The sequence below is a fragment of the Gigantopelta aegis genome, chromosome 8 (assembly GCF_016097555.1).
Source record: "Gigantopelta aegis isolate Gae_Host chromosome 8, Gae_host_genome, whole genome shotgun sequence".
Lineage (NCBI taxonomy): Eukaryota > Metazoa > Mollusca > Gastropoda > Neomphalida > Peltospiridae > Gigantopelta > Gigantopelta aegis.
In genome coordinates, this window is record NC_054706.1 from 5,165,548 (window position 1) to 5,193,078 (window position 27,531).

The 27,531-nt window shown below is 40.0% G+C and overlaps 1 protein-coding gene across 1 annotated transcript in view; it reads right to left on the bottom strand.

Annotated features, from left to right (window-relative positions):
* Window positions 1-27,531, bottom strand: part of LOC121378668 — a 47,111-nt gene that overhangs the window by 10,402 nt on the left and 9,178 nt on the right. The window contains exons 2-3 of the mRNA XM_041506948.1: window positions 5,695-5,763; window positions 4,094-4,345 (exon numbers count right to left, since the gene is read on the bottom strand). Coding sequence (XP_041362882.1) covers window positions 4,094-4,345; window positions 5,695-5,763 — 321 coding nt within the window. The remainder of the gene's footprint in view (window positions 1-4,093; window positions 4,346-5,694; window positions 5,764-27,531) is intronic.

A 27,531-nucleotide genomic window follows, 5' to 3' on the forward strand; every position in this document is an offset into this window, starting at 1 on the left:
ATTAGCAGTGACATATTTCTGTGAGTTAAACAGCCTAGTAATAGATACATATTGCGGTGAATTAACAGTGACATATTCCTGTGAGTTAAACAGCCTGGTAATAGATACATATTGCGGTGAATTAACAGTGACATATTCCTGTGAGTTAAACAGCCTGGTAATAGATACATATTGCGGTGAATTAACAGTGACATATTCCTGTGAGTTAAACAGCCTGGTAATAGATACATATTGCGGTGAATTAGCAGTGACATATTACTGTGAGTTAAACAGCCTGGTAATAGATACATATTGCGGTGAATTAGCAGTGACATATTGCGGTGAGTTAAACAGCCTAGTAATAGATACATATTGCGGTGAATTAGCAGTGACATATTGCGGTGAGTTAAACAGCCTGGTAATAGATACATATTGCGGTGAATTAGCAGTGACATATTGCGGTGAGTTAAACAGCCTGGTAATAGATACATATTGCGGTGAATTAGCAGTGACATATTGCGGTGAGGTAAACAGCCTGGTAATAGATACATATTGCGGTGAATTAACAGTGACATATTTCTGTGAGTTAAACAGCCTAGTAATAGATACATATTGCGGTGAATTAACAGTGACATATTCCTGTGAGTTAAACAGCCTGGTAATAGATACATATTGCGGTGAATTAACAATGACATATTACTGTGAGTTAAACAGCCTGGTAATAGATACATATTGCGGTGAATTAGCAGTGACATATTTTTGTGAGTTAAACAGCCTAGTAATAGATACATATTGCGGTGAATTAACAATGACATATTACTGTGAGTTAAACAGCCTGCAGTGTTCTTGCTGCTCCATTTAAGAGGGGCGCCCCGCCCCGCTATTCCATTTTGCCGCCCTCCTTTCACGTTCCCCGTCCTCCTTTATTTTTTAGCGTCCTCCTTTATTTTTTTAGCGTCCCTCTTTATTTTCCAGCACCTATCTCTGCTATTTCCAAATGCACTTTTTTTTCACACAAAAAACAACGATCAGTTTGCACACTGTGACACTGGACATCAAAGGAAACAAGCCGCGTTGTGTACGAAAAAGCAATTGACAAAATATTTACGACAGTTACCGTAACGTAATTTAACAGTATTTTTAACAGCTTCTATTTTGTCTAATATCTGTATCCATTTGTATGTTTGACAGACACAATAAAAGTTATATTTTATGTAAGCAATGAAAACATTTAATTTTTTACGGATTCGGCAATCTCAGATTGAAAAAAAAAACCCTCTTATTTGGCGCCAAATTTGTCACGTGATCAGAACGGTCATTCTGTCTTTTGTTTCCACTAACTATCGTTTGATATTTTGTCCTCAGTTGCAGATATAATTGTTTGAAACTGATGATTTTTACTTTCTGTTATTCTGTTTATTCAGTAGTTCTTTATAAAATATTGTAAACTTTTCATTTTGAACGCTTATAAAAACAACGGAAGTGGTAGTGTTTATCATTAAAGTCATTTATCTTGAGTGCCAAATAATATATACACCGTCTTTACAAAAACGAAACTACTTTTTATCAGCTGGCGATATTTTATCACAGCGATCGATTCATTCGATGAAGATGGAAATAACAAAAATGTATCTGACATTAGATCACTTTACAAACATCTTTATTGTTTTTCGTATATCTTGAAATCTTTATTAAAAATAATATTAAAACTGTGATCGGTCCAGCAAAACCGGAACTGCCCATGAATGTCAGACCGATATCATCTTCGGTTTAATTAAAAGACGAGTCTTCTTATAAACCCCTTTGCACTTTTTTGTAGGCAAAATAAGGAGTATGTCTTTTCTCAAAGTCTACCAACACAAAACAATATGGTAACCAAACTACTCCTCTCCCCCCGCCCCCCCCCCCTTTTTTGTTTGTTTTTGTTTGCTTTTCGTTTATTGGTGTGGGGTGGGGGTTTTTAAGGGTGTGGTGCCGAGCGGCCGCCCTCCTTTAATTTTCACCCAGCGAGAACACTGCAGCCTGGTAATAGATACATATTGCGGTGAATTAACAGTGACATATTTCTGTGAGTTAAACAACCTGGTAATAGATACATATTGCGGTGAATTAACAGTGACATATTTCTGTGAGTTAAACAGCCTGGTAATAGATACATATTGCGGTGAATTAGCAGTGACGTATTTCTGTGAGTTAAACAGCCTAGTAATAGATACATATTGCGGTGAATTAACAGTGACGTATTACTGTGAGTTAAACAGCCTGGTAATAGATACATATTGCGGTGAATTAGCAGTGACATATTTTTGTGAGTTAAACAGCCTAGTAATAGATATATATTGCGGTGAATTAACAATGACATATTACTGTGAGTTAAACAGCCTGCAGTGTTCTCGCTGCTCCATTTAAGAGGGGCGCCCCGCCCCGCTATTCCATTTTGCCGCCCTCCTTTCACGTTCCCCGTCCTCCTTTATTTTTTAGCGCCCTCCTTTATCTTTTTAGCGTCCCTCTTTATTTTCCAGCACCTATCTCTGCTATTTCCAAATGCACTTTTTTTTCACACAAAAAACAACGATTAGTCTGCACACTGTGACACTGGACATCAAAGGAAACAAGCCGCGTTGTGTACGAAAAAGCAATTGACAAAATATTTACGACAGTTACCGTAACGTAATTTAACAGTATTTTTAACAGCTTCTATTTTGTCTAATATCTGTATCCATTTGTATGTTTGACAGACACAATAAAAGTTATATTTTATGTAAGCAATGAAAACATTTTATTTTTTACGGATTCGGCAATCTCAGATTGAAAAAAAACCCTCTTATTTGGCGCCAAATTTGTCACGTGATCAGAACGGTCATTCTGTCTTTTGTTTCCACTAACTATCGTTTGATATTTTGTCCTCAGATGCAGATATAATTGTTTGAAACTGATGATTTTTACTTTCTGTTATTCTGTTTATTCAGTAGTTCTTTATAAAATATTGTAAACTTTTCATTTTGAACGCTTATAAAAACAACGGAAGTGGTAGTGTTTATCATTAAAGTCATTTATCTTGAGTGCCAAATAATATATACACCGTCTTTACAAAAACGAAACTACTTTTTATTAGCTGGCGATATTTTATCACAGCGATCGATTCATTCGATGAAGATGGAAATAACAAAAATGTATCTGACATTAGATCACTTTACAAACATCTTTATTGTTTTTCGTATATCTTGAAATCTTTATTAAAAATAATATTAAAACTGTGATCGGTCCAGCAAAACAGGAACTGCCCATGAATGTCAGACCGATATCATCTTCGGTTTAATTAAAAGACGAGTCTTCTTATAAACCCCTTTGCACTATTTTGTAGGCAAAATAAGGAGTATGTCTTTTCTCAAAGTCTACCAACACAAAACAATATGGTAACCAAACTACTCCTCTCCCCCCGCCCCCCCCCCCTTTTTTTGTTTGTTTTTGTTTGCTTTTCGTTTATTGGTGTGGGGTGGGGGTTTTTAAGGGTGTGGTGCCGAGCGGCCGCCCTCCTTTAATTTTCACCCAGCGAGAACACTGCAGCCTGGTAATAGATACATATTGCGGTGAATTAACAGTGACATATTTCTGTGAGTTAAACAGCCTGGTAATAGATACATATTGCGGTGAATTAACAGTGACATATTTCTGTGAGTTAAACAGCCTGGTAATAGATACATATTGCGGTGAATTAGCAGTGACATATTTCTGTGAGTTAAACAGCCTAGTAATAGATACATATTGCGGTGAATTAACAGTGACATATTTCTGTGAGTTAAACAGCCTGGTAATAGATACATATTATCACTGTGAGTTAATCAGCCTAGTAACAGTGACATATTATCACTGTGAGTTAAACACCCTAGTAAAAGTGACATATTATTACTGTGATTTAAACAGCCTAGTAACAGTGACATATTATCACTGTGAGTTAAACACCCTAGTAAAAGTGACATATTATTACTGTGAATTAAACAGCCTAGTAACAGTGACATATGTCTGTGAGTTAAACACACTAGTAACAACCTCCCTTCAAAACTAAGTTTCTAAACTGAATTTTCCTTTTTATTGGTGTAAAATTCGGACCTACCTGGCGTGCATGTTTTTTCATAGTGTGTCGATGCAGCATTATCGAAAAGATTCGTAGGTCCAGTGTATTTGAAACAAACGCCGCTCTTTAAGTCCACGGCTACGCAGTCTTTGCCGTCAGTACCAAGCGTGGTGTCACACAAAGTCTGACAGGCGCTAGTGGTGTTTGCGTTTGTATTGTAGCCTTTGTACAAAGCCTGATCTCCCTCCTTGCCCACTGTCCCACTGGACCACGTGCAGGCTCCTTCTACTGCTGGAATAAAGTCAAACTGAAACTATGATTACAAGTTAAAAAGTTAAAGGTCCTATGTCAAAGTTAAAACTACAATATCTCGTTATTATCACATTTATTTGTAATAAATAACTACAAATTAATCGATCTCACGTATAATGTGTCCATAATTAACTCTAGAATAATAATGTTTAAAAGTCTTCCACTGGACGACAAGAGGGACTACACGAATAATGTGTGGCTAAATATAACAAGGCCGTCATCTTTGCTTCTTTTGTCAGTTGACCGCAAAGAATTCTGGGTAAAGTTAGTGTGTTGAATGTTTAAACATAAAACAGTGACGTCACTAGTTAATGCGTGTGACATACTCTCAAGATTCCTCTCTAAAATAAAAAAGCATTCTACTAGTAAATGAAATTATTTAGTTGTAATATTTTATAGGAATATAGCTGAAGGTATAAACTTTATGTTTCAAATCAAAAATAAATAACTATTTTTGGAGGGAACCACCATTATTACAACTTTGACATAGCACCTTTAAAGTGGTGGGTTGTCACTGGAAAAAAAAAACAATTAGAGAATGGGACCAGATGATCGCTCTACCGACTGAACTAGACGCCGGTCCAAAATTATAATTACATTTAGCGCACTACTTGTAGTAAAATCGACATCAATTTCAACTTAAAGGGGTGATTTCATATAAAAAAAGGTGTTGCCAAAACAATATACAAAAATAAAACCTTTATACACTAAACATAACCAAAAACAATCAACAACAACAACATAAAAAACCCACAATATATTCCTAAAATCCTTCTAAAATTAGTCATGTTTTAATCGATGAAATGAGTCATTTTGTACAGAATGTTATGTATGGATGTTCCCTCCTCTGTTGGAAATGAGTTATTTATGGCGTACATAATAATGTAAATCCAATAATTAGAAACTCTTAAACCAAAGTAAAAAATATGAGCATCAGCGGTAGATTCTTTATAACTCGTTACAACCTATAAATTTACAACTGCTTCTTTATGGACGAAATATCTCAAGTGATTTCAGGAATAAAACAAATATTAATTTGTGTCCAAATATTTATTAAACAAATACATCGTTTTGATTTTAAAAGTTTAATGGTTTGACTGCACGTCACTATCTTTGCTTCTTTTCGTGTATATCCAGTTTGTTGCAAAATCCTATATCCTAAAATCCTCTTTTTTCAGTTTAATTGTTATCGAAATTAATTTGTATTTATTCTGGGTGAGACTGTGTACCCACCACGAGTGTTGTGACTATACCTTAAAACAGATCCTACCTACCTAACCAGCCATATTTCATAAAATAAAATAAAATATCTCAAATAAGCTAGTTACTTGAACGTTGTAGAAGAGCAACAGCTATAACAAGCCAAAAGGTCACGTCAGCTTTCTTCCTCATGATCTCTGAAAGAAGATTAAAAACAAATAGTGCGTTCACAACTGTTTAGAATACACTCAGTAACTGTCCTCCTGTATGCGGATTGGAAAGGATGTCTCGTGTTGGGGAGTGGCAGTCCTCCTATAAGCAAAGTTAATGACAATTCAAGGGTCCACAATCTTGACGCGGTGAGATTGTACTGGGGATAATAAATGTATATTAAAAACGTTCATGACAATGGTGCTAGCAGTGACGACCTTGGCAAATGGCTCTGTCATTAGTCAAGTATCTTGTCATTCGGATTCAGATGTATGTACATAAAAATACAAAACTAAACTTTAGACAACATTCGTGAGTGTTACTGCTGCAGTACTGTCTATAGCTAAGAATACAGGAGCGAATGCAAATTTGTTTTTAATGAGGGGGTTCAACGTTTAAAAAGGATCCTACAGCAATCACAGAGGGGGTGAAATATTTAGAAAGGGCACCTATAAAATTCAAAAGTACATAATTTTATAATTTACATTATATGTGGCAATATACCCTCATAGCACCAAGCCGACGGAGATATTACATACCCCTCCCCCACCAAAAATACGAATAAATACATTGTATTCAGAGGGGGGGGGAGACAGAGACACACAGAGAGAGAGACACAGAGAGAGAGAGAGAGAGAGAGAGAGAGAGAGAGAGAGAGAGAGAGAGAGAGAGAGAGAAAAGAGAGAGAGAGAGAGAGAGATAGAGACAGACAGACAGACAGACAGATAGATAGATACATGTAGACAGATAGTAAAGAGAAATAGAGAAAAACCCTCTGGCACAACATAGACTACTCCTACTGACAAAATAAAAAGGGAGTTCTATCCTCCGACCTATCGCACTAAGCTAGATCCCAGCCATGGTTACTGTGGATATACATCAAACTATAATGCTGATTCTATTATACGTGAAAACCGTTAGTGGTTGCATATGAGCGTATGCTATTAAAATGATATATCGTGTGATTCATAAACAAAACGTCCCACTTTTTGAAGTTGAATAGTATGCAACATAGATTTGCACAAAACCAGCTTATTATAATCTCTGTTGGTGGTAAAACTGTATTGTGCTATATAGGTTACGTTCAAAATCGAGTATGAAATAAATCTTAATCCAAAAAGAAAAGAAGAAAAAAGAAACTATTCTATTGAGTTAAAGATTGTCTATTATTTCTTTGAAGACTACATCTGTCGCCAGCTGACTGTTTAGCATCAGACTGCGATTCGTCGCCGATCCTGTGTGCTCTTGCGATGGTGTTCCGACGATCGGCATCAATCGGTGATCCAAAATATGATCCGTCACAAGAGTTCAACAGGATCCCGACCGTCAGACACAGATCGCAGGCGACGTGAGCGTGCGTACGACAATGTTCATGCATCCGAAACTATACTTTTTATTTATAACCAATCAGCGTCCACCTGTATGTTCCTTTTAAAAATAAACTTTATTAATTTCTCAATTCATTTGTTTTACCTATGGCGAAGAATGTGTGAAGTCCGAACAATTCATTGTTCTTTAGTTATTGTCACAGATCTTTCAGTTACCTGGCCACTTTCTGTTCTCATGTGTAATGTCGACACCTTTTTGCTACCAGTTTTGCAGATATTAGTGTTAAAACTATACATGTACAAGGAATTATTTTATAATTACTCCGTAAGTTAATGAGTACTGGCATCCGGGTGACGTAATCCTTAAACAGTAAAGAAACAGACAATTTATACATTACGATGATGAAAATACATAATTATAGATATATATTTCTTAGTTTTTAAAATTGTTATTAAAAGAAAGACCGACGCCATATAACCGTAAATAAAATGTGTTGAGTGCGTCGTTAAATAAAACATTTCCTTCCTTCATTTTGAAACCAGATTGTGTACACAGTTTCGAAATATTTTTGTTGTATTGAAGATGTATGGATGGCATTAGTCATATTGAAGTTAAGAAACATGTTTTAAAATAATATACTTGCAATAGACAAGACTTTTACCAGTTTTTCTTCAAATCTGATTTGTATAGTCACTTGCTGGTATTCATACAAACAACTGTATAGTTAATTGTGATGTGATTGCTTACTCTTGTTCTGTATAAACGTCGTTAAGCCTTAGTTTTTGGTTATCTAAACTAAGTTGAAAAGAGATATATAGGTATTGCTGTCTACGTAAAGGGACTAATCTAAGTTTATAGCCATTTTAACGTGTTTCCGGCAAATATAACGTTTCAAAAATGATTATAATAAAATGTATTAACATGTTCTTGCTTTGAATATGGATATCTCTTACATTATGGGCCATAGCATGAACAGAGAAAAATGTGAATGGCCGTTTGATATCATTTATCTTACGAGTTGTTCAACGATATGAATATTAACTCAAAAACACCAGTATTCTGTTTCTTAGACATCCTTGAAAAAGGTCTTTCTCGGAGAAATGTGACACACGGAATTGCCTGTATGCAAAAAGGCAATGCTTCCAGGTGGCCAGTTCCATGCAGCATCGCCCTCGTACTGGTATGCCAACATTAGCATCGTGCCATGAATACCATATCTCGTACACATGACATTACGTCAACACACTGTCAGTGTCTTACGGACCAACAGAAGTTGTAACAGGTACACAGGTCTCTGACCAGACAAGCCGGGATAGTCTACGAGCCAACATTTGATCTCGCAAACAGTTAGACCACGTCTTCTCCCAGTTTTCGGACAGCATGTCAAGACTGGTGTAGACGTCACACACGCTAAACACTTGCTGAATAGCGGAAGACGTCACGCACGCTAAACACTTGCTGAATAGCGGAGGGTACTATTCACAGACGAGTTTAGGTGTGTTCTGCACTTCAGCTACACCAGAATCATTTCTGTCGTCCAGGTGCGAGATTTGTAGATGTTAAGGTGAACAGGGTCAGATATGGCAGAGTAATATTAATTATTGATGATATGCTGTGGAATGTTTGTACACTATAGGATTCCTCTGAACATTACCCATGGAAACCTGACGAAAAGTAGCAGGTATAAGGACGAGATGTTTTAGCCTTTAGTTCTTCCGTCATGTCGCCAAATTGACCTTGGTGTTTATTTTGCACGACAGTGCCAGACGCCACCATTCCAGGCTTGTAACATATTTCCTCATTCAAAATGGTATCCAGCGTATGAATCGGCCGGCATCATCTCCAGATATGTCATCTATTAAACATGTCTGGGACGAGCTGGGCAGAGGATTGAGAGACAATCATAGGACGCAGATGTTCCAGAATTGGGACAATCCCACTAGGCAGAGTGGTAGGCTACACTATAGGAGTTCATTGTTGAAATAGAGGTGTTTTCTGGGACTTTGTTTGTTTTTACACTGTAGTAATACTCTGCGGATTTTCGGAATATCAATTCCCACACTGAAAGCGACAGTGCAAACTATACACCGAAGCCGGCTGTTTATGTTTTTTTAATTCTTTAAGATTCATTCATTTCAACTTATTTTCGTGTTTATATCCAATTAAGGTTCAAGCACGCTGTGTGCTGGACACACACCTCAGCTATCTGGAACATCTGTCCAGGACAGTGGGTTTGTTGTTAGTTGGTTAGTGGTTAGTGAGAGATAATATGGTGTAGTGGCCACACACCTACCCATTGAGCCCTTATGAACTCGCTCTGGGTTGAAGCCGGTACCAGTATCAGTAAAAGTGTGATATCACATATCAAAATAGTAGCACAAGAATTCTTATTTACGTTCAAGAATTCTTGTTTTAGATTCTATGCTATGATTGACAGTATCAGTAAAAGTGTGATATCGCATATCAAAATAGTAGCACAAGAATTCTTATTTACGTTCAAGAATTCTAGTTTTGGATTCTATGCTATGATTGACAGTATCAGTAAAAGTGTGATATCGCATATCAAAATAGTAGGACAAGAATTCTTATTTACGTTCCAAAATTGTTTTGCATGAATTGTTTAATTAAATTTATTGGCGAAACTATTTGATTTTACTATCAATCATAGCATAGAATCCAAAACTAGAATTCTTGAAGAATACCCGCCTCGGTGGCGCAGTGGTTAAGCCATCGGACTACAGGCTGGTAGGTACAGAGTTCGCAGCCCGATACCGGCTCCAACCCAGAGCGAGTTCTTGAGGAGTTGATCGTGACGGTGTTGACATTTTACTAAATTCGGATACATATTAAATAAAATAAAGATGAGTGGCTGGGTAGTTATTCAGTATAATATATAGGGTTTTATGTTTTGGAACACTTAGATCTGCAATAGTTTTCATCATCGTGGCGGAGTTGTCATAGTAATTTTCTACTCGCCAAATGTTTTCCGTTATATCATATCCAACACTTTGATTATGTAGCAGTAAAAAAATAAGTGTTAGTTTTACCACATAAACCTTACCACAGTATCAACTGACTGGATTATTTATACAATTTCACTTATCTGCTTATGGTAAGTTTATGTGACGGAGATGACATCACTCCTGGAGACATTGCAAACATTCTAATTAAGCACCTTAATACAATATTCAATACAGATTGTGATATATGTTTATGAGTACCAACTTCCAGTCTTGCCTATAGTGATTTTCATTTTCTTTTTTTTTTTTTTTTCGTTTTTCTTTTCTTTTTTTCGTTTTTTTTTTGGGGGGTGGGGTGGTGTTCCTAGCATCAAGATGTCAGATTAGTAACTAAAACAAGATACCCATAACAAAGGGACGTACAAAGAGCTGCAATTTGTCCCGAAAGGAACCTCTGCCATAAAACCCAGTATATAGCTGCTGGTCATTAATAACTTTCCCTGCATCAGACTTCGGCCAGGTTATCACATACCGTAATTGGTTTATAATAGGTTATCATATAATAGGTTCATGGAAATATATATATATATATATATATATATATATATATATATATATATATATTTGTCAGTGAGTGAAAAGGACATTATGAATCTGTCCCTTTTACTGTGGGATGACCCATATAATTTTATAGTTGTACTTTGTAAAATTGCGTCCTCTCTTTATAAAATATTGCATTGCCAAAATATTTTTGGTGGGTTTATTATTATTTTTTTATTTATTTATATATATTTTTTTTTTTTTGGGGGGGGGGTCATGATGTTTTTGTGGGTTAATGCTGTTTGTTTTGTTTTTTGTTTGCTTGTATCTTTGTTTTGTTGCTGTTTATTTAGTTTAGTTTAGTGTTTGTTTGTTTGGTGGTTTTATTTGGGGAGGGGGGGTTGGGGGTAAGGAAAGGGGGCGTAACTGACAGTTGATTCAATGACGACAAATTCTACTATGAAATCATCGTATTTAGTTGCCCGACTTAATTTATGCTTCTTATAAACAACAATTTAAAAAAACCAGTTGCATAAATTACACTCAAAATTATTCAAATGTTTACTTAATGGTTAAATGTCGTGACAGTTTTTACAGGTATTACTCCATTGAATTTGAACGGCATTGTACTCTTCGTGTGCGTCATTCAGTACGTTTGTTATTCCTTGCTGGACGTCTTGAATGCGAGCTTCCATGCGAGCATGTGTCTGGAATCATTTTCATGCATGCTTTACAACCATTCACTGTTGAAAATAGAGGCCAGTATAGTTTCACCTACGCATTGTTTGTCCTGTTATATCCACTTCTGTAATGCTTCTTTCTAACAGAACGAATTATATGCACTATCAAATGGCCTGCCAGTAGCTTTCTTGATATGCTAACAGTGTTCCTGTGTTATTGTATTGTGTGTATTGTATTGTCTGAAGATGACAACACTTGTCAGCCTTGTGCTAATATACACATTCATAAAATGTATGATTATCTGGTTCTGATCAGAGGTTTTGAGACTCGTTTTTTATTTACTTTTTTTTTTTTTTTTTTTTTGAGGGTGTGTGGAGAATCACTACCCTCCCAAAAGGTGGCATCTCATTCGGTTTCTGCATTATATAATTCCAATTGTTATATAACTTCACTGGATTTATTGTACTAAAGGGGAGTATATGTAATATTGTATAGTATACAGTGACAGCCCAGTACAACTGCAATGTGGATAAAGGAGTTGAACTACTTTGAACAACAACAAAAAAACACGAATATTTTAACATTCATGTATATATAATTGTGTATTTTTCATGATTTAATTAATTCAGTAAATAGACTGCCAAAATGGGCCAAGAAATACACCGACGTCAGATAACTGTACTTAAAATGTGTTGAGTGCGTCGCTAAATAAAACACTTTCTTCCTTTATAATTGCAATAGACATACCGACGTCAGATAACCGTACTGAACATGTGTTGAGTGCGTCGTTAAATAAAACATTTATTTCTTTCTCTTTTTAATATTCACAAAATCTAATAGGATTCAAAGTGAATAATTTTAAATAAATTAAAGAAAAAATTAAATAATATTCGCGTTTCCTCTGTAATTAAGTATATAAATGTATTACAGTTCCCATTTCAGTGTACCAAATAAATACAAACGTATTATTCCCACATATAATGTTATGGAAATCGTGGCGCACTTGACCATTATTTACAGGAGCAGTCACGGTCTTGTTCAAACTTCTCTTTGACGCTGCTGTCTGCAGAACTACGATTTTAATTGCTAACTGATTTTTCTATCGGATTCACTAGGCTAAGTAGAGAATTTCTCTATAATCCTGCGAAAAGCTACTTTCAGCCAGTGCACCACGACTGATATATCAATGACCGTGGTATATGTTATCTTGTCTAAGGGAATGCGCCCCCCCCCCCCCCCCCCCCGCCTGTTACCGACCAAGGTCGGGCTGCTGGTGCTCCCTTGCACCTTTCCTGTCCTGGACGGCTCTTGTGCCCAGGACAGGCGTGCGCTACAATGTGCACGTAAAGCCCTATTTACCTGACCTGACCTGGATGGGGCATATAAAAGATCCCCTGCAACTAATGGGAAAATGTAGCTAGTTTCCTCTCGAAGACTATGTCAAAACTAATGAATGTTTGACATCCAATAACCGATGGTTAAAATAAATCAATGTGCTCTAGTGGTGTCGTTAAACAAAACAAACTTTAACCATTTAAATAGCAGTCAGTTCGTTGCCCTAAATAATTGTTTTTGTTAATAATAATAATGGTAATAATAATAATAATAATAATAATAGTAATAATATTGACAATTTAGAAACAAAACTTAATCGTTTCAGAGGGTAGCCGCATATTTAAATTATATACACACATGTATATATATATAAACACACACACACACACACAGTGTGTGTGTGAGAGAGAGAGAGAGAGAGAGAGAGAGAGAGAGAGAGAGAGAGAGAGAGAGAGAGAGAGAGAGACATACGCTCACATACACATACACACAAAATCACACACACAGACAGACAAAGACACATACATATACACGCACGCGCGCGCACACACACACACACACACATACATACAAAATCACACATACACACACACACACAATCACACGCACACACACGCACAGAGAGGAAACACGCTGTCACCCTTCATGGGCTACCCTTTTCGATTAGCAGCAAGGCATCTTTTATATGCACCATCCAACAGACAGGATAACACATACCACGGCCTTTGATATACCAGTCGTGGTGCAATGGCTGGAGCGAGTAATAGGTCAATGGGCCCACCGACGGGGATCGATCCACACACTCAAACACATACACACACAGAGACACATATATACACACAGAATCACACATAGAAAGAAATGTTTTATTTAACGACGCACTCAACACATTTTATTTACGGTTATATGGCGTCAACCATATGGTTAAGGACCACACAGATTTTGAGAGGAAACCCGCTGTCGCCACTACATGGGCTACTCTTCCGATTAGCAGCAAGGGATTTTGTATTTGCGCTTCCCACAGGCGGGATAGCACAAACCATGGCCTTTGTTGAACCAGTTATGGATCACTGGTCGGTGCAAGTGGTTTACACCTACCCATTGAGCCTTGCGGAGCACTCACTCAGGGTTTGGAGTCGGTATCTGGATTAAAAATCCCATGCCTCGACCGGGGTCCGAACCCAGAACCTACCGGCCTGCAGACCGATGGCCTACCACGACGCTACCGAGGCCGGTAGAATCACACACAGAGACATTTGGTTATAAAGTCAAAATTATCCCACCTATAACCTTTCCAGGGATAAGGCCAGGGGAGGAGGGGGGGGGGGGGGGGGGACATGCCTGAACCCTAGTGGACATAGGCATGTAAATACTGGTTTGAAACCTTGAAAGTGTGAAGTCTGAAGCTGTACAATAACCTGGATACTGACATTAGAAATATTGTTCTAGATACACACACACCATGGAGAGTGTTAACTCCACCAGGGGTAAAGCTAAACTAATTAATGAGGGTTATATTTATGTTCTAGATACACATACACCATGGAGAGTGTTAACTCCACCAGGGGTAAAGCTAAACTAATTAATGAGGGTTATATTTATGTTCTAGATACACACACACCATGGAGAGTGTTAACTCCACCAGGGGTAAAGCTAAACTAATTAATGAGGGTTATATTTATGTTCTAGATACACACACACCATGGAGAGTGTTAACTCCACCAGAGGTAAAGCTAAACTAATTAATGAGGGTTATATTTATGTTCTAGACACACACACACCATGGAGAGTGTTAACTCCACCAGGGGTAAAGCTAAACTAATTAATGAGGGTTATATTTATGTTCTAGATACACACACACCATGGAGAGTGTTAACTCCACCAGGGGTAAAGCTAAACTAATTAATGAGGGTTATATTTATGTTCTAGATACACACACACCATGGAAAGTGTTAACTCCACCAGGGGTAAAGCTAAACTAATTAATGAGGGTTATATTTATGTTCTAGATACACACACACCATGGAGAGTGTTAACTCCACCAGGGGTAAAGCTAAACTAATTAATGAGGGTTATATTTATGTTCTAGATACACACACACCATGGAGAATGTTAACTCCACCAGGGATAAAGCTAAACTAATTAATGAGGGTTATATTTATGTTCTAGATACACACACACCATGGAGAGTGTTAACTCCACCAGGGGTAAAGCTAAACTAATTAATGAGGGTGATATTTATGTAAAACAGAAATCTCTTGTAGGCGGTGTTATTTCTTATTAATGTGAGTTGCGAAAAAAGGGAAAACTAAACAGTGGTCAGTGTAAAGCTAAAATAAAAGTTTTAGATGGGGAAGTTGTGGGGGGGGGGGGGGGGGGGTATGACCGGGGGGAAATGAATGGGGGGAATACCAAGGGGGGGGGGGGACCGGGGAAAAATGCCCTGCTACCCACATTTTGAACTTGTTCATGCTTTTTCGTCTCTTTGGTGAAACTCTTGCACATGAAGGATGCCACCGGTTGGACAGGATATGCTCATCTTTCGCGAACACCTGATTCATGAGTGCATGTTATTACAGCTGTACTTAGTCTATTGAGCTCTGTCCTGTGCTAGCTTTGGGTTAATAATGAATCGCAGTGTTCTTTTTGGTGGTGCAAGAGTGTTAAAATCTCCAGTACAGGATATCCGCGGGAGTGGCTATCCTCGAAGAATCAACCGCTATTTTGTTAAATGCTCATTCGACTAAACATTGTGCACAGATACGTTTATCATAGTTTGACACCCAATTGCCGATGTATTTTTCGTACCTTGTGTCGTTAAACATTCATTAATTCAGATACGTTTATCATAGTTTGACACCCAATTGCCGATGTATTTTTCGTACCTTGTGTCGTTAAACATTCATTAATTCAGATACGTTTATCATAGTTTGACACCCAATTGCCGATGTATTTTTCGTACCTTGTGTCGTTAAACATTCATTACTTCAAATACGTTTATCACAGTTTGACACCCAATTGCCGATGTATTTTTCGTACCTTGTGTCGTTAAACATTCATTAATTCAGATACGTCCCTGATTATGTAATACGGTTTTGTCGTTCAAATTTGAAACGTATATATATATATTCATTTGTTTACTCTCTATCTCACTCTCCTTCTCTATCTTCCGCTGTCCCCCTCACTCTTTCGTTGTCCCTCACCCCCGTTCTCTGTCCCTCTATCTCTGTCCCTCACCCTCTTTCGATCTTAATCTTAGTCTTATTTATGACTCTCTGATGATGATTTGCACACCATGCTAGACAAGGTGGCGGGGGTGGGTGGTAGTCAAATCTTCAAACACGGGCAAAACGATAGAGATATTCCAGCAAAATATACTAACCTGAGACCTTTTTACCATGTATGTAACTTTATATTATAATATTTTCACTCTTGTTTGACATTTTATACTGGTAACATTCGCTCATGGGTTAAAAATATTTCTTATCCGGTTAAATTGCCAACATAACAATATCAAACTAAACAATACATGGTGTATGGTTACAGTCAACACGACATGTTATATGGCATTTTTTATATGAAAATAGTCAGTGAAATACCCATTGTGTTACTTATGTCTCTTGGTATAGGTTGTCCTGTTTCAAAGCAGTATTTCGTAACCATTGACAAACACAAGGGTTATGCACCACACTCGATGAGTGCACCCCACTCTCTGCCCACCGTCCTAACTCAAGGCTAAAGGTCAATTCATACTTTTATTGCCGACCTCGTGCGCAATTGAAATATAATTTTTTTATTAGGTAAACTAAAAAGCGTTGAACGAACGTGAAAAATCAAGATTTGGTTTGAACAGAAGGAGGACTGGGTAAATGAACTCCTCGCCAACAAGAGTCGGCGGTGAAGTATAAATCTAGGTTTAGGGTTTAAATACACCGTCAAAGAAAAGACAGGAAATTTAAGCCTACAGAACATAACTATTAAACGTCCGTCAAGCTGACGCGAAATTCAACCTATTCAGATCGATATGACATCTTGCTTAGCTTTTACATTAAAATGACAATCCTTGCTTGTAAACGTGTTTATGACCAAACGTCGATTCACACACTGTAGTAATTCGTTTTCCATGCAAGATACCCGGTCCGCGTGTTGCTTTGGGTGTTATATTTCAGTCGAGGAATTTTTATTGCCATAATCTTTTTCACGGACGGGTGCAAAATGATTAAGGATAGCATCTTTAATTATTAGAATAGACGAATGTCAAAACCTATATTAGCTCTGGAACTTTTTTTTTGGCCGACCGTTCAAAATTGCGCACAATTTCCTCAACCCAAATTGCACACCTTTTTCTCTTTGGCATAATACTTTGCTCCATTCCAATTCAATAGCACCATCAACCCCGCCACACACACACACCCCGCCTCCGCCTGCTACTGACCACGGTCGGGCTGCTGGTGCTCCCTTGCACCTGCCAGTGCAGGCGGTCCCTTCTCTCCCCCTACCTCACCTTTCCTGCCCAGGACAGGCGTGCGTTACAACAGCTTGCTCTGAATGTGCACGTAAAGCCCTATGACCTGACCTGACGAGACGACGGTATACACAGTATATGTTTAACGACACCTCAGCACATCAAACGAAGGTATACACAATACATGTGTAACGACACCTCAGCACATCAAACGAAGGTATACACAGTACATGTTTACCGACACCTCAGCACATCAAACGACGGTATACACAGTACATGCTTAACGACACCTCAGCACATCAAACGACGGTATACACAGTACATGTTTAACGACACATCAAACGACGGTATACACAGTACATGTTTAACGACACCTCAGCACATCAAACGAAGGTATACACAGTACATGTTCAACGACACCTCAGCACATCAAACGACCGTATACACAGTACATGTTCAACGACACCTCAGCACATCAAACGACGGTATACACAGTACATGTTCAACGACACCTCAGCACATCAAACGACCGTATACACAGTACATGTTCAACGACACCTCAGCACATCAAACGACGGTATACACAGTACATGTTCAACGACACCTCAGCACACCAAACGAAGGTATACACAGTACATGTTCAACGACACCTCAGCACACCAAACGACCGTATACACAGTACATGTTCAACGACCCCTCAGCACATCAAACGACGGTATACACAGTACATGTTCAACGACACCTCAGCACATCAAACGACCGTATACACAGTACATGTTCAACGACACCTCAGCACATCAAACGACGGTATACACAGTACATGTTCAACGACACCTCAGCACATCAAACGACGGTATACACAGTATATGTTTAATGACACCTCAGCATTATTAGAATAGACGAACGAGACGACCGTATACACAGTACATGTTCAACGACACCTCAGCACATCAAACGACGGTATACACAGTACATGTTCAACGACACCTCAGCACATCAAACGACGGTATACACAGTATATGTCTAACGACACCTCAGCATTATTAGAATAGACGAACGAGACGACGGTATACACAGTATATGTTTAACGACACCTCAGCACATCAAATGAAGGTATACACAGTATATGTTTAACGACACCTCAGCACATCAAACGAAGGTATACACAGTATATGTTTAACGACACCTCAGCACATCAAACGACGGTATACACAGTATATGTTTAACGACACCTCAGCACATCAAACGAACGTATACACAGTATATGTTTAACGACACCTCAGCAGATAAAACGACGGTATACACAGTATATGTTTAACGACACCTCAGCAGATAAAACGACGGTATACACAGTATATGTTTAACGACACCTCAGCACATCAAACGACGGTATACACAGTATATGTTTAACGACACCTCAGCACATCAAACGACGGTATACACAGTATATGTTTAACGACACCTCAGCACATCAAACGACGGTATACACAGTATATGTTTAACGACACCTCAGCACATCAAACGAAGGTATACACAGTACATGTTTAACGACACCTCAGCACATCAAACGAAGGTATACACAGTACATGTTTACCGACACCTCAGCACATCAAACGACGGTATACATAGTGCATGCTTAACGACACCGCAGCACATCAAACGACGGTATACACAGTACATGTTTAATGACACATCAAACGACGGTATACACAGTACATGTTTAACGACACCTCAGCACATCAAACGAAGGTATACACAGTACATGTTCAACGACACCTCAGCACATCAAACGACCGTATACACAGTACATGTTCAACGACACCTCAGCACATCAAACGACCGTATACACAGTACATGTTCAACGACACCTCAGCACATCAAACGACGGTATACACAGTACATGTTCAACGACACCTCAGCACATCAAACGACCGTATACACAGTACATGTTCAACGACACCTCAGCACATCAAACGACGGTATACACAGTACATGTTCAACGACACCTCAGCACACCAAACGAAGGTATACACAGTACATGTTCAACGACAACTCAGCACATCAAACGAAGGTATACACAGTACATGTTCAACGACACCTAAGCACATCAAACGACCGTATACACAGTACATGTTCAACGACACCTCAGCACATCAAACGACGGTATACACAGTACATGTTCAACGACACCTCAGCACACCAAACGAAGGTATACACAGTACATGTTCAACGACACCTCAGCACATCAAACGAAGGTATACACAGTACATGTTCAACGACACCTCAGCACATCAAACGACCGTATACACAGTACATGTTCAACGACACCTCAGCACATCAAACGACGGTATACACAGTGCATGTTCAACGACACCTCAGCACATCAAACGAAGGTATACACAGTACATGTTCAACGACACCTCAGCACATCAAACGAAGGTATACACAGTATGTTTAACGACACCTCAGCACATCAAACGACGGTATACACAGTATATGTTTAACGACACCTCAGCACATCAAACGAACGTATACACAGTATATGTTTAACGACACCTCAACAGATAAAACGACGGTATACACAGTATATGTTTAACGACACCTCAGCAGATAAAACGACGGTATACACAGTATATGTTTAACGACACCTCAGCACATCAAACGACGGTATACATAGTACATGCTTAACGACACCTCAGCCCATCAAACGACGGTATACACAGTACATGTTTAACGACACATCAAACGACGGTATACACAGTACATGTTCAACGACACCTCAGCACATCAAACGACCGTATACACAGTACATGTTCAACGACACCTCAGCACATCAAACGACGGTATACACAGTACATGTTCAACGACACCTCAGCACACCAAACGACGGTGTACACAGTACATGTTCAACGACACCTCAGCACATCAAACGAAGGTATACACAGTACATGTTCAACGACACCTCAGAACATCAAACGACCGTATACACAGTACATGTTCAACGACACCTCAGCACATCAAACGACGGTATACACAGTGCATGTTCAACGACACCTCCGCACATCAAACGACCGTATACACAGTACATGTTCAACGACACCTCAGCACATCAAACGACGGTATACACAGTACATGTTCAACGACACCTCAGCACACCAAACGAAGGTATACACAGTACATGTTCAACGACACCTCAGCACATCAAACGAAGGTATACACAGTACATGTTCAACGACACCTCAGCACATCAAACGACGGTATACACAGTACATGTTTAACGACACCTCAGCATATCAAACGACCGTATACACAGTACATGTTCAACGACACCTCAGCACATCAAACGACGGTATACACAGTGCATGTTCAACGACACCTCAGCACATCAAACGAAGGTATACACAGTACATGTTCAACGACACCTCAGCACATCAAACGAAGGTATACACAGTATGTTTAACGACACCTCAGCACATCAAACGACGGTATACACAGTATATGTTTAACGACACCTCAGCACATCAAACGAACGTATACACAGTATATGTTTAACGACACCTCAGCAGATAAAACGACGGTATACACAGTATATGTTTAACGACACCTCAGCAGATAAAACGACGGTATACACAGTATATGTTTAACGACACCTCAGCACATCAAACGACGGTATACATAGTACATGCTTAACGACACCTCAGCCCATCAAACGACGGTATACACAGTACATGTTTAACGACACATCAAACGACGGTATACACAGTACATGTTTAACGACACCTCAGCACATCAAACGAAGGTATACACAGTACATGTTCAACGACACCTCAGCACATCAAACGACCGTATACACAGTACATGTTCAACGACACCTCAGCACATCAAACGACCGTATACACAGTACATGTTCAACGACACCTCAGCACATCAAACGACGGTATACACAGTACATGTTCAACGACACCTCAGCCCATCAAACGACCGTATACACAGTACATGTTCAACGACACCTCAGCACACCAAACGAAGGTATACACAGTACATGTTCAACGACACCTCAGCACATCAAACGACGGTATACATAGTACATGCTTAACGACACCTCAGCCCATCAAACGACGGTATACACAGTACATGTTTAACGACACATCAAACGACGGTATACACAGTACATGTTTAACGACACCTCAGCACATCAAACGACGGTATACACAGTACATGTTCAACGACACCTCAGCACATCAAACGAAGGTATACACAGTACATGTTCAACGACACCTCAGCACATCAAACGACCGTATACACAGTACATGTTCAACGACACCTCAGCACATCAAACGACGGTATACACAGTGCATGTTCAACGACACCTCCGCACATCAAACGACCGTATACACAGTACATGTTCAACGACACCTCAGCACATCAAACGACGGTATACACAGTACATGTTCAACGACACCTCAGCACACCAAACGAAGGTATACACAGTACATGTTCAACGACACCTCAGCACATCAAACGAAGGTATACACAGTACATGTTCAACGACACCTCAGCACATCAAACGACGGTATACACAGTACATGTTCAACGACACCTCAGCACATCAAACGACCGTATACACAGTACATGTTCAACGACACCTCAGCACATCAAACGACGGTATACACAGTACATGTTCAACGACACCTCAGCACATCAAACGAAGGTATACACAGTACATGTTCAACGACACCTCAGCACATCAAACGAAGGTATACACAGTACATGTTTAACGACACCTCAGCACATCAAACGACGGTATACACAGTATATGTTTAACGACACCTCAGCACATCAAACGAACGTATACACAGTACATGTTTAACGACACCTCAGCACATCAAACGACGGTATACACAGTATATGTTTAACGACACCTCAGCACATCAAACGACGGTATACACAGTACATGTTCAACGACACCTCAGCACATCAAACGACGGTATACACAGTACATGCTTAACGACACCTCAGCCCATCAAACGACGGTATACACAGTACATGTTTAACGACACATCAAACGACGGTATACACAGTACATGTTTAACGACACCTCAGCACATCAAACGAAGGTATACACAGTACATGTTCAACGACACCTCAGCACATCAAACGACCGTATACACAGTACATGTTCAACGACACCTCAGCACATCAAACGACGGTATACACAGTACATGTTCAACGACACCTCAGCACATCAAACGACGGTATACACAGTACATGTTCAACGACACCTCAGCCCATCAAACGACCGTATACACAGTACATGTTCAACGACACCTCAGCACACCAAACGAAGGTATACAGAGTACATGTTCAACGACACCTCAGCACACCAAACGAAGGTATACACAGTACATGTTCAACGACACCTCAGCACATCAAACGACCGTATACACAGTACATGTTCAACGACACCTCAGCACATCAAACGACGGTATACACAGTACATGTTCAACGACACCTCAGCACATCAAACGACCGTATACACAGTACATGTTCAACGACACCTCAGCACATCAAACGACGGTATACACAGTACATGTTCAACGACACCTCAGCACATCAAACGACGGTATACACAGTACATGTTCAACGACACCTCAGCACATCAAACGAAGGTATACACAGTACATGTTCAACGACACCTCAGCACATCAAACGAAGGTATACACAGTACATGTTCAACGACACCTCAGCACATCAAACGACGGTATACACAGTACATGTTTAACGACACCTCAGCACATCAAACGACGGTATACACAGTACATGTTCAACGACACCTCAGCACATCAAACGACGGTATACACAGTACATGTTCAACGACACCTCAGCACATCAAACGAAGGTATACACAGTACATGTTCAACGACACCTCAGCACATCAAACGACGGTATACACAGTACATGTTCAACGACACCTCAGCACATCAAACGACCGGTATACACAGTACATGTTTAACGACACATCAAACGACGGTATACACAGTACTAACGACACCTCAGCACATCAAACGAAGGTATACACAGTACATGTTCAACGACACCTCAGCACATCAAACGACGGTATACACAGTACATGTTCAACGACACCTCAGCACATCAAACGACGGTATACACAGTACATGTTCAACGACACCTCAGCACATCAAACGACGGTATACACAGTACATGTTCAACGACACCTCAGCACATCAAACGACGGTATACACAGTACATGTTCAACGACACCTCAGCACATCAAACGACGGTATACATAGTACATCACGACACCTCACATCAAACGAAGGTATACACAGTACATGTTCAACGACACCTCAGCACATCAAACGACGGTATACACAGTACATGTTCAACGACACCTCAGCACATCAAACGACGGTATACACAGTACAGTATGTTTAACGACACCTCAGCACATCAAACGAACGTATACACAGTATATGTTTAACGACACCTCAGCAGATAAAACGACGGTATACACAGTATATGTTTAACGACACCTCAGCAGATAAAACGACGGTATACACAGTATATGTTTAACGACACCTCAGCACATCAAACGACGGTATACATAGTACATGCTTAACGACACCTCAGCCCATCAAACGACGGTATACACAGTACATGTTTAACGACACATCAAACGACGGTATACACAGTACATGTTTAACGACACCTCAGCACATCAAACGAAGGTATACACAGTACATGTTCAACGACACCTCAGCACATCAAACGACCGTATACACAGTACATGTTCAACGACACCTCAGCACATCAAACGACCATATACACAGTACATGTTCAACGACACCTCAGCACATCAAACGACGGTATACACAGTACATGTTCAACGACACCTCAGCCCATCAAACGACCGTAATCACAGTACATGTTCAACGACACCTCAGCACACCAAACGAAGGTATACACAGTACATGTTCACCGCACCTCAGCACATCAAACGAAAGTATACACAGTACATGTTCAACGACACCTCAGCACATCAAACGACCGTATACACAGTACATGTTCAACGACACCTCAGCACATCAAACGACGGTATACACAGTACATGTTCAACGACACCTCAGCACATCAAACGACCGTATACACAGTACATGTTCAACGACACCTCAGCACATCAAACGACGGTATACACAGTACATGTTCAACGACACCTCAGCACATCAAACGACGGTATACACAGTACATGTTCAACGACACCTCAGCACAACAAACGAAGGTATACACAGTACATGTTCAATGACACCTCAGCACATCAAACGAAGGTATACACAGTACATGTTTAACGACACCTCAGCACATCAAACGACGGTATACACAGTACATGTTTAACGACACCTCAGCACATCAAACGACCGTATACACAGTACATGTTCAACGACACCTCAGCACATCAAACGACGGTATACACAGTACATGTTCAACGACACCTCAGCACATCAAACGAAGGTATACACAGTACATGTTCAACGACACCTCAGCACATCAAACGACGGTATACACAGTACATGTTCAACGACACCTCAGCACATCAAACGACGGTATACATAGTACATGCTTAACGACACCTCAGCCCATCAAACGACGGTATACACAGTACATGTTTAACGACACATCAAACGACGGTATACACAGTACATGTTTAACGACACCTCAGCACATCAAACGAAGGTATACACAGTACATGTTCAACGACACCTCAGCACATCAAACGACCGTATACACAGTACATGTTCAACGACACCTCAGCACATCAAACGACCGTATACACAGTACATGTTCAACGACACCTCAGCACATCAAACGACGGTATACACAGTACATGTTCAACGACACCTCAGCCCATCAAACGACCGTATACACAGTACATGTTCAACGACACCTCAGCACACCAAACGAAGGTATACACAGTACATGTTCAACGACACCTCAGCACATCAAACGAAGGTATACACAGTACATGTTCAACGACACCTGAGCACATCAAACGACCGTATACACAGTACATGTTCAACGACACCGCAGCACATCAAACGACGGTATACACAGTACATGTTCAACGACACCTCAGCACATCAAACGACGGTATACACAGTACATGTTCAACGACACCTCAGCACACCAAACGAAGGTATACACAGTACATGTTCAACGACACCTCAGCACATCAAACGAAGGTATACACAGTACATGTTTAACGACACCTCAGCACATCAAACGACGGTATACACAGTACATGTTTAACGACACCTCAGCACATCAAACGACCGTATACACAGTACATGTTCAACGACACCTCAGCACATCAAACGACGGTATACACAGTACATGTTTAACGACACCTCAGCACATCAAACGACGGTATACACAGTACATGTTTAAAGACACCTCAGCACATCAAACGACGGTATACACAGTACATGTTTAACGACACATCAAACGACGGTATACACAGTACATGTTTAACGACACCTCAGCACATCAAACGAAGGTATACACAGTACATGTTCAACGACACCTCAGCACATCAAACGACCGTATACACAGTACATGTTCAACGACACCTCAGCACATCAAACGACCATATACACAGTACATGTTCAACGACACCTCAGCACATCAAACGACGGTATACACAGTACATGTTCAACGACACCTCAGCCCATCAAACGACCGTAATCACAGTACATGTTCAACGACACCTCAGCACACCAAACGAAGGTATACACAGTACATGTTCACCGCACCTCAGCACATCAAACGAAAGTATACACAGTACATGTTCAACGACACCTCAGCACATCAAACGACCGTATACACAGTACATGTTCAACGACACCTCAGCACATCAAACGACGGTATACACAGTACATGTTCAACGACACCTCAGCACATCAAACGACCGTATACACAGTACATGTTCAACGACACCTCAGCACATCAAACGACGGTATACACAGTACATGTTCAACGACACCTCAGCACATCAAACGACGGTATACACAGTACATGTTCAACGACACCTCAGCACAACAAACGAAGGTATACACAGTACATGTTCAATGACACCTCAGCACATCAAACGAAGGTATACACAGTACATGTTTAACGACACCTCAGCACATCAAACGACGGTATACACAGTACTTGTTTAACGACACCTCAGCACATCAAACGACCGTATACACAGTACATGTTCAACGACACCTCAGCACATCAAACGACGGTATACACAGTACATGTTCAACGACACCTCAGCACATCAAACGAAGGTATACACAGTACATGTTCAACGACACCTCAGCACATCAAACGACGGTATACACAGTACATGTTCAACGACACCTCAGCACATCAAACGACGGTATACATAGTACATGCTTAACGACACCTCAGCCCATCAAACGACGGTATACACAGTACATGTTTAACGACACATCAAACGACGGTATACACAGTACATGTTTAACGACACCTCAGCACATCAAACGAAGGTATACACAGTACATGTTCAACGACACCTCAGCACATCAAACGACCGTATACACAGTACATGTTCAACGACACCTCAGCACATCAAACGACCGTATACACAGTACATGTTCAACGACACCTCAGCACATCAAACGACGGTATACACAGTACATGTTCAACGACACCTCAGCCCATCAAACGACCGTATACACAGTACATGTTCAACGACACCTCAGCACACCAAACGAAGGTATACACAGTACATGTTCAACGACACCTCAGCACATCAAACGAAGGTATACACAGTACATGTTCAACGACACCTGAGCACATCAAACGACCGTATACACAGTACATGTTCAACGACACCGCAGCACATCAAACGACGGTATACACAGTACATGTTCAACGACACCTCAGCACATCAAACGACGGTATACACAGTACATGTTCAACGACACCTCAGCACACCAAACGAAGGTATACACAGTACATGTTCAACGACACCTCAGCACATCAAACGAAGGTATACACAGTACATGTTTAACGACACCTCAGCACATCAAACGACGGTATACACAGTACATGTTTAACGACACCTCAGCACATCAAACGACCGTATACACAGTACATGTTCACCGACACCTCAGCACATCAAACGACGGTATACACATTACATGTTTAACGACACCTCAGCACATCAAACGACGGTATACACAGTACATGTTTAACGACACCTCAGCACATCAAACGACGGTATACACAGTACATGTTTAAAGACACCTCAGCACATCAAACGACGGTATACACAGTACATGTTTAACGACACCTCAGCACATCAAACGACGGTATACACAGTACATGTTCAACGACACCTCAGCACATCAAAC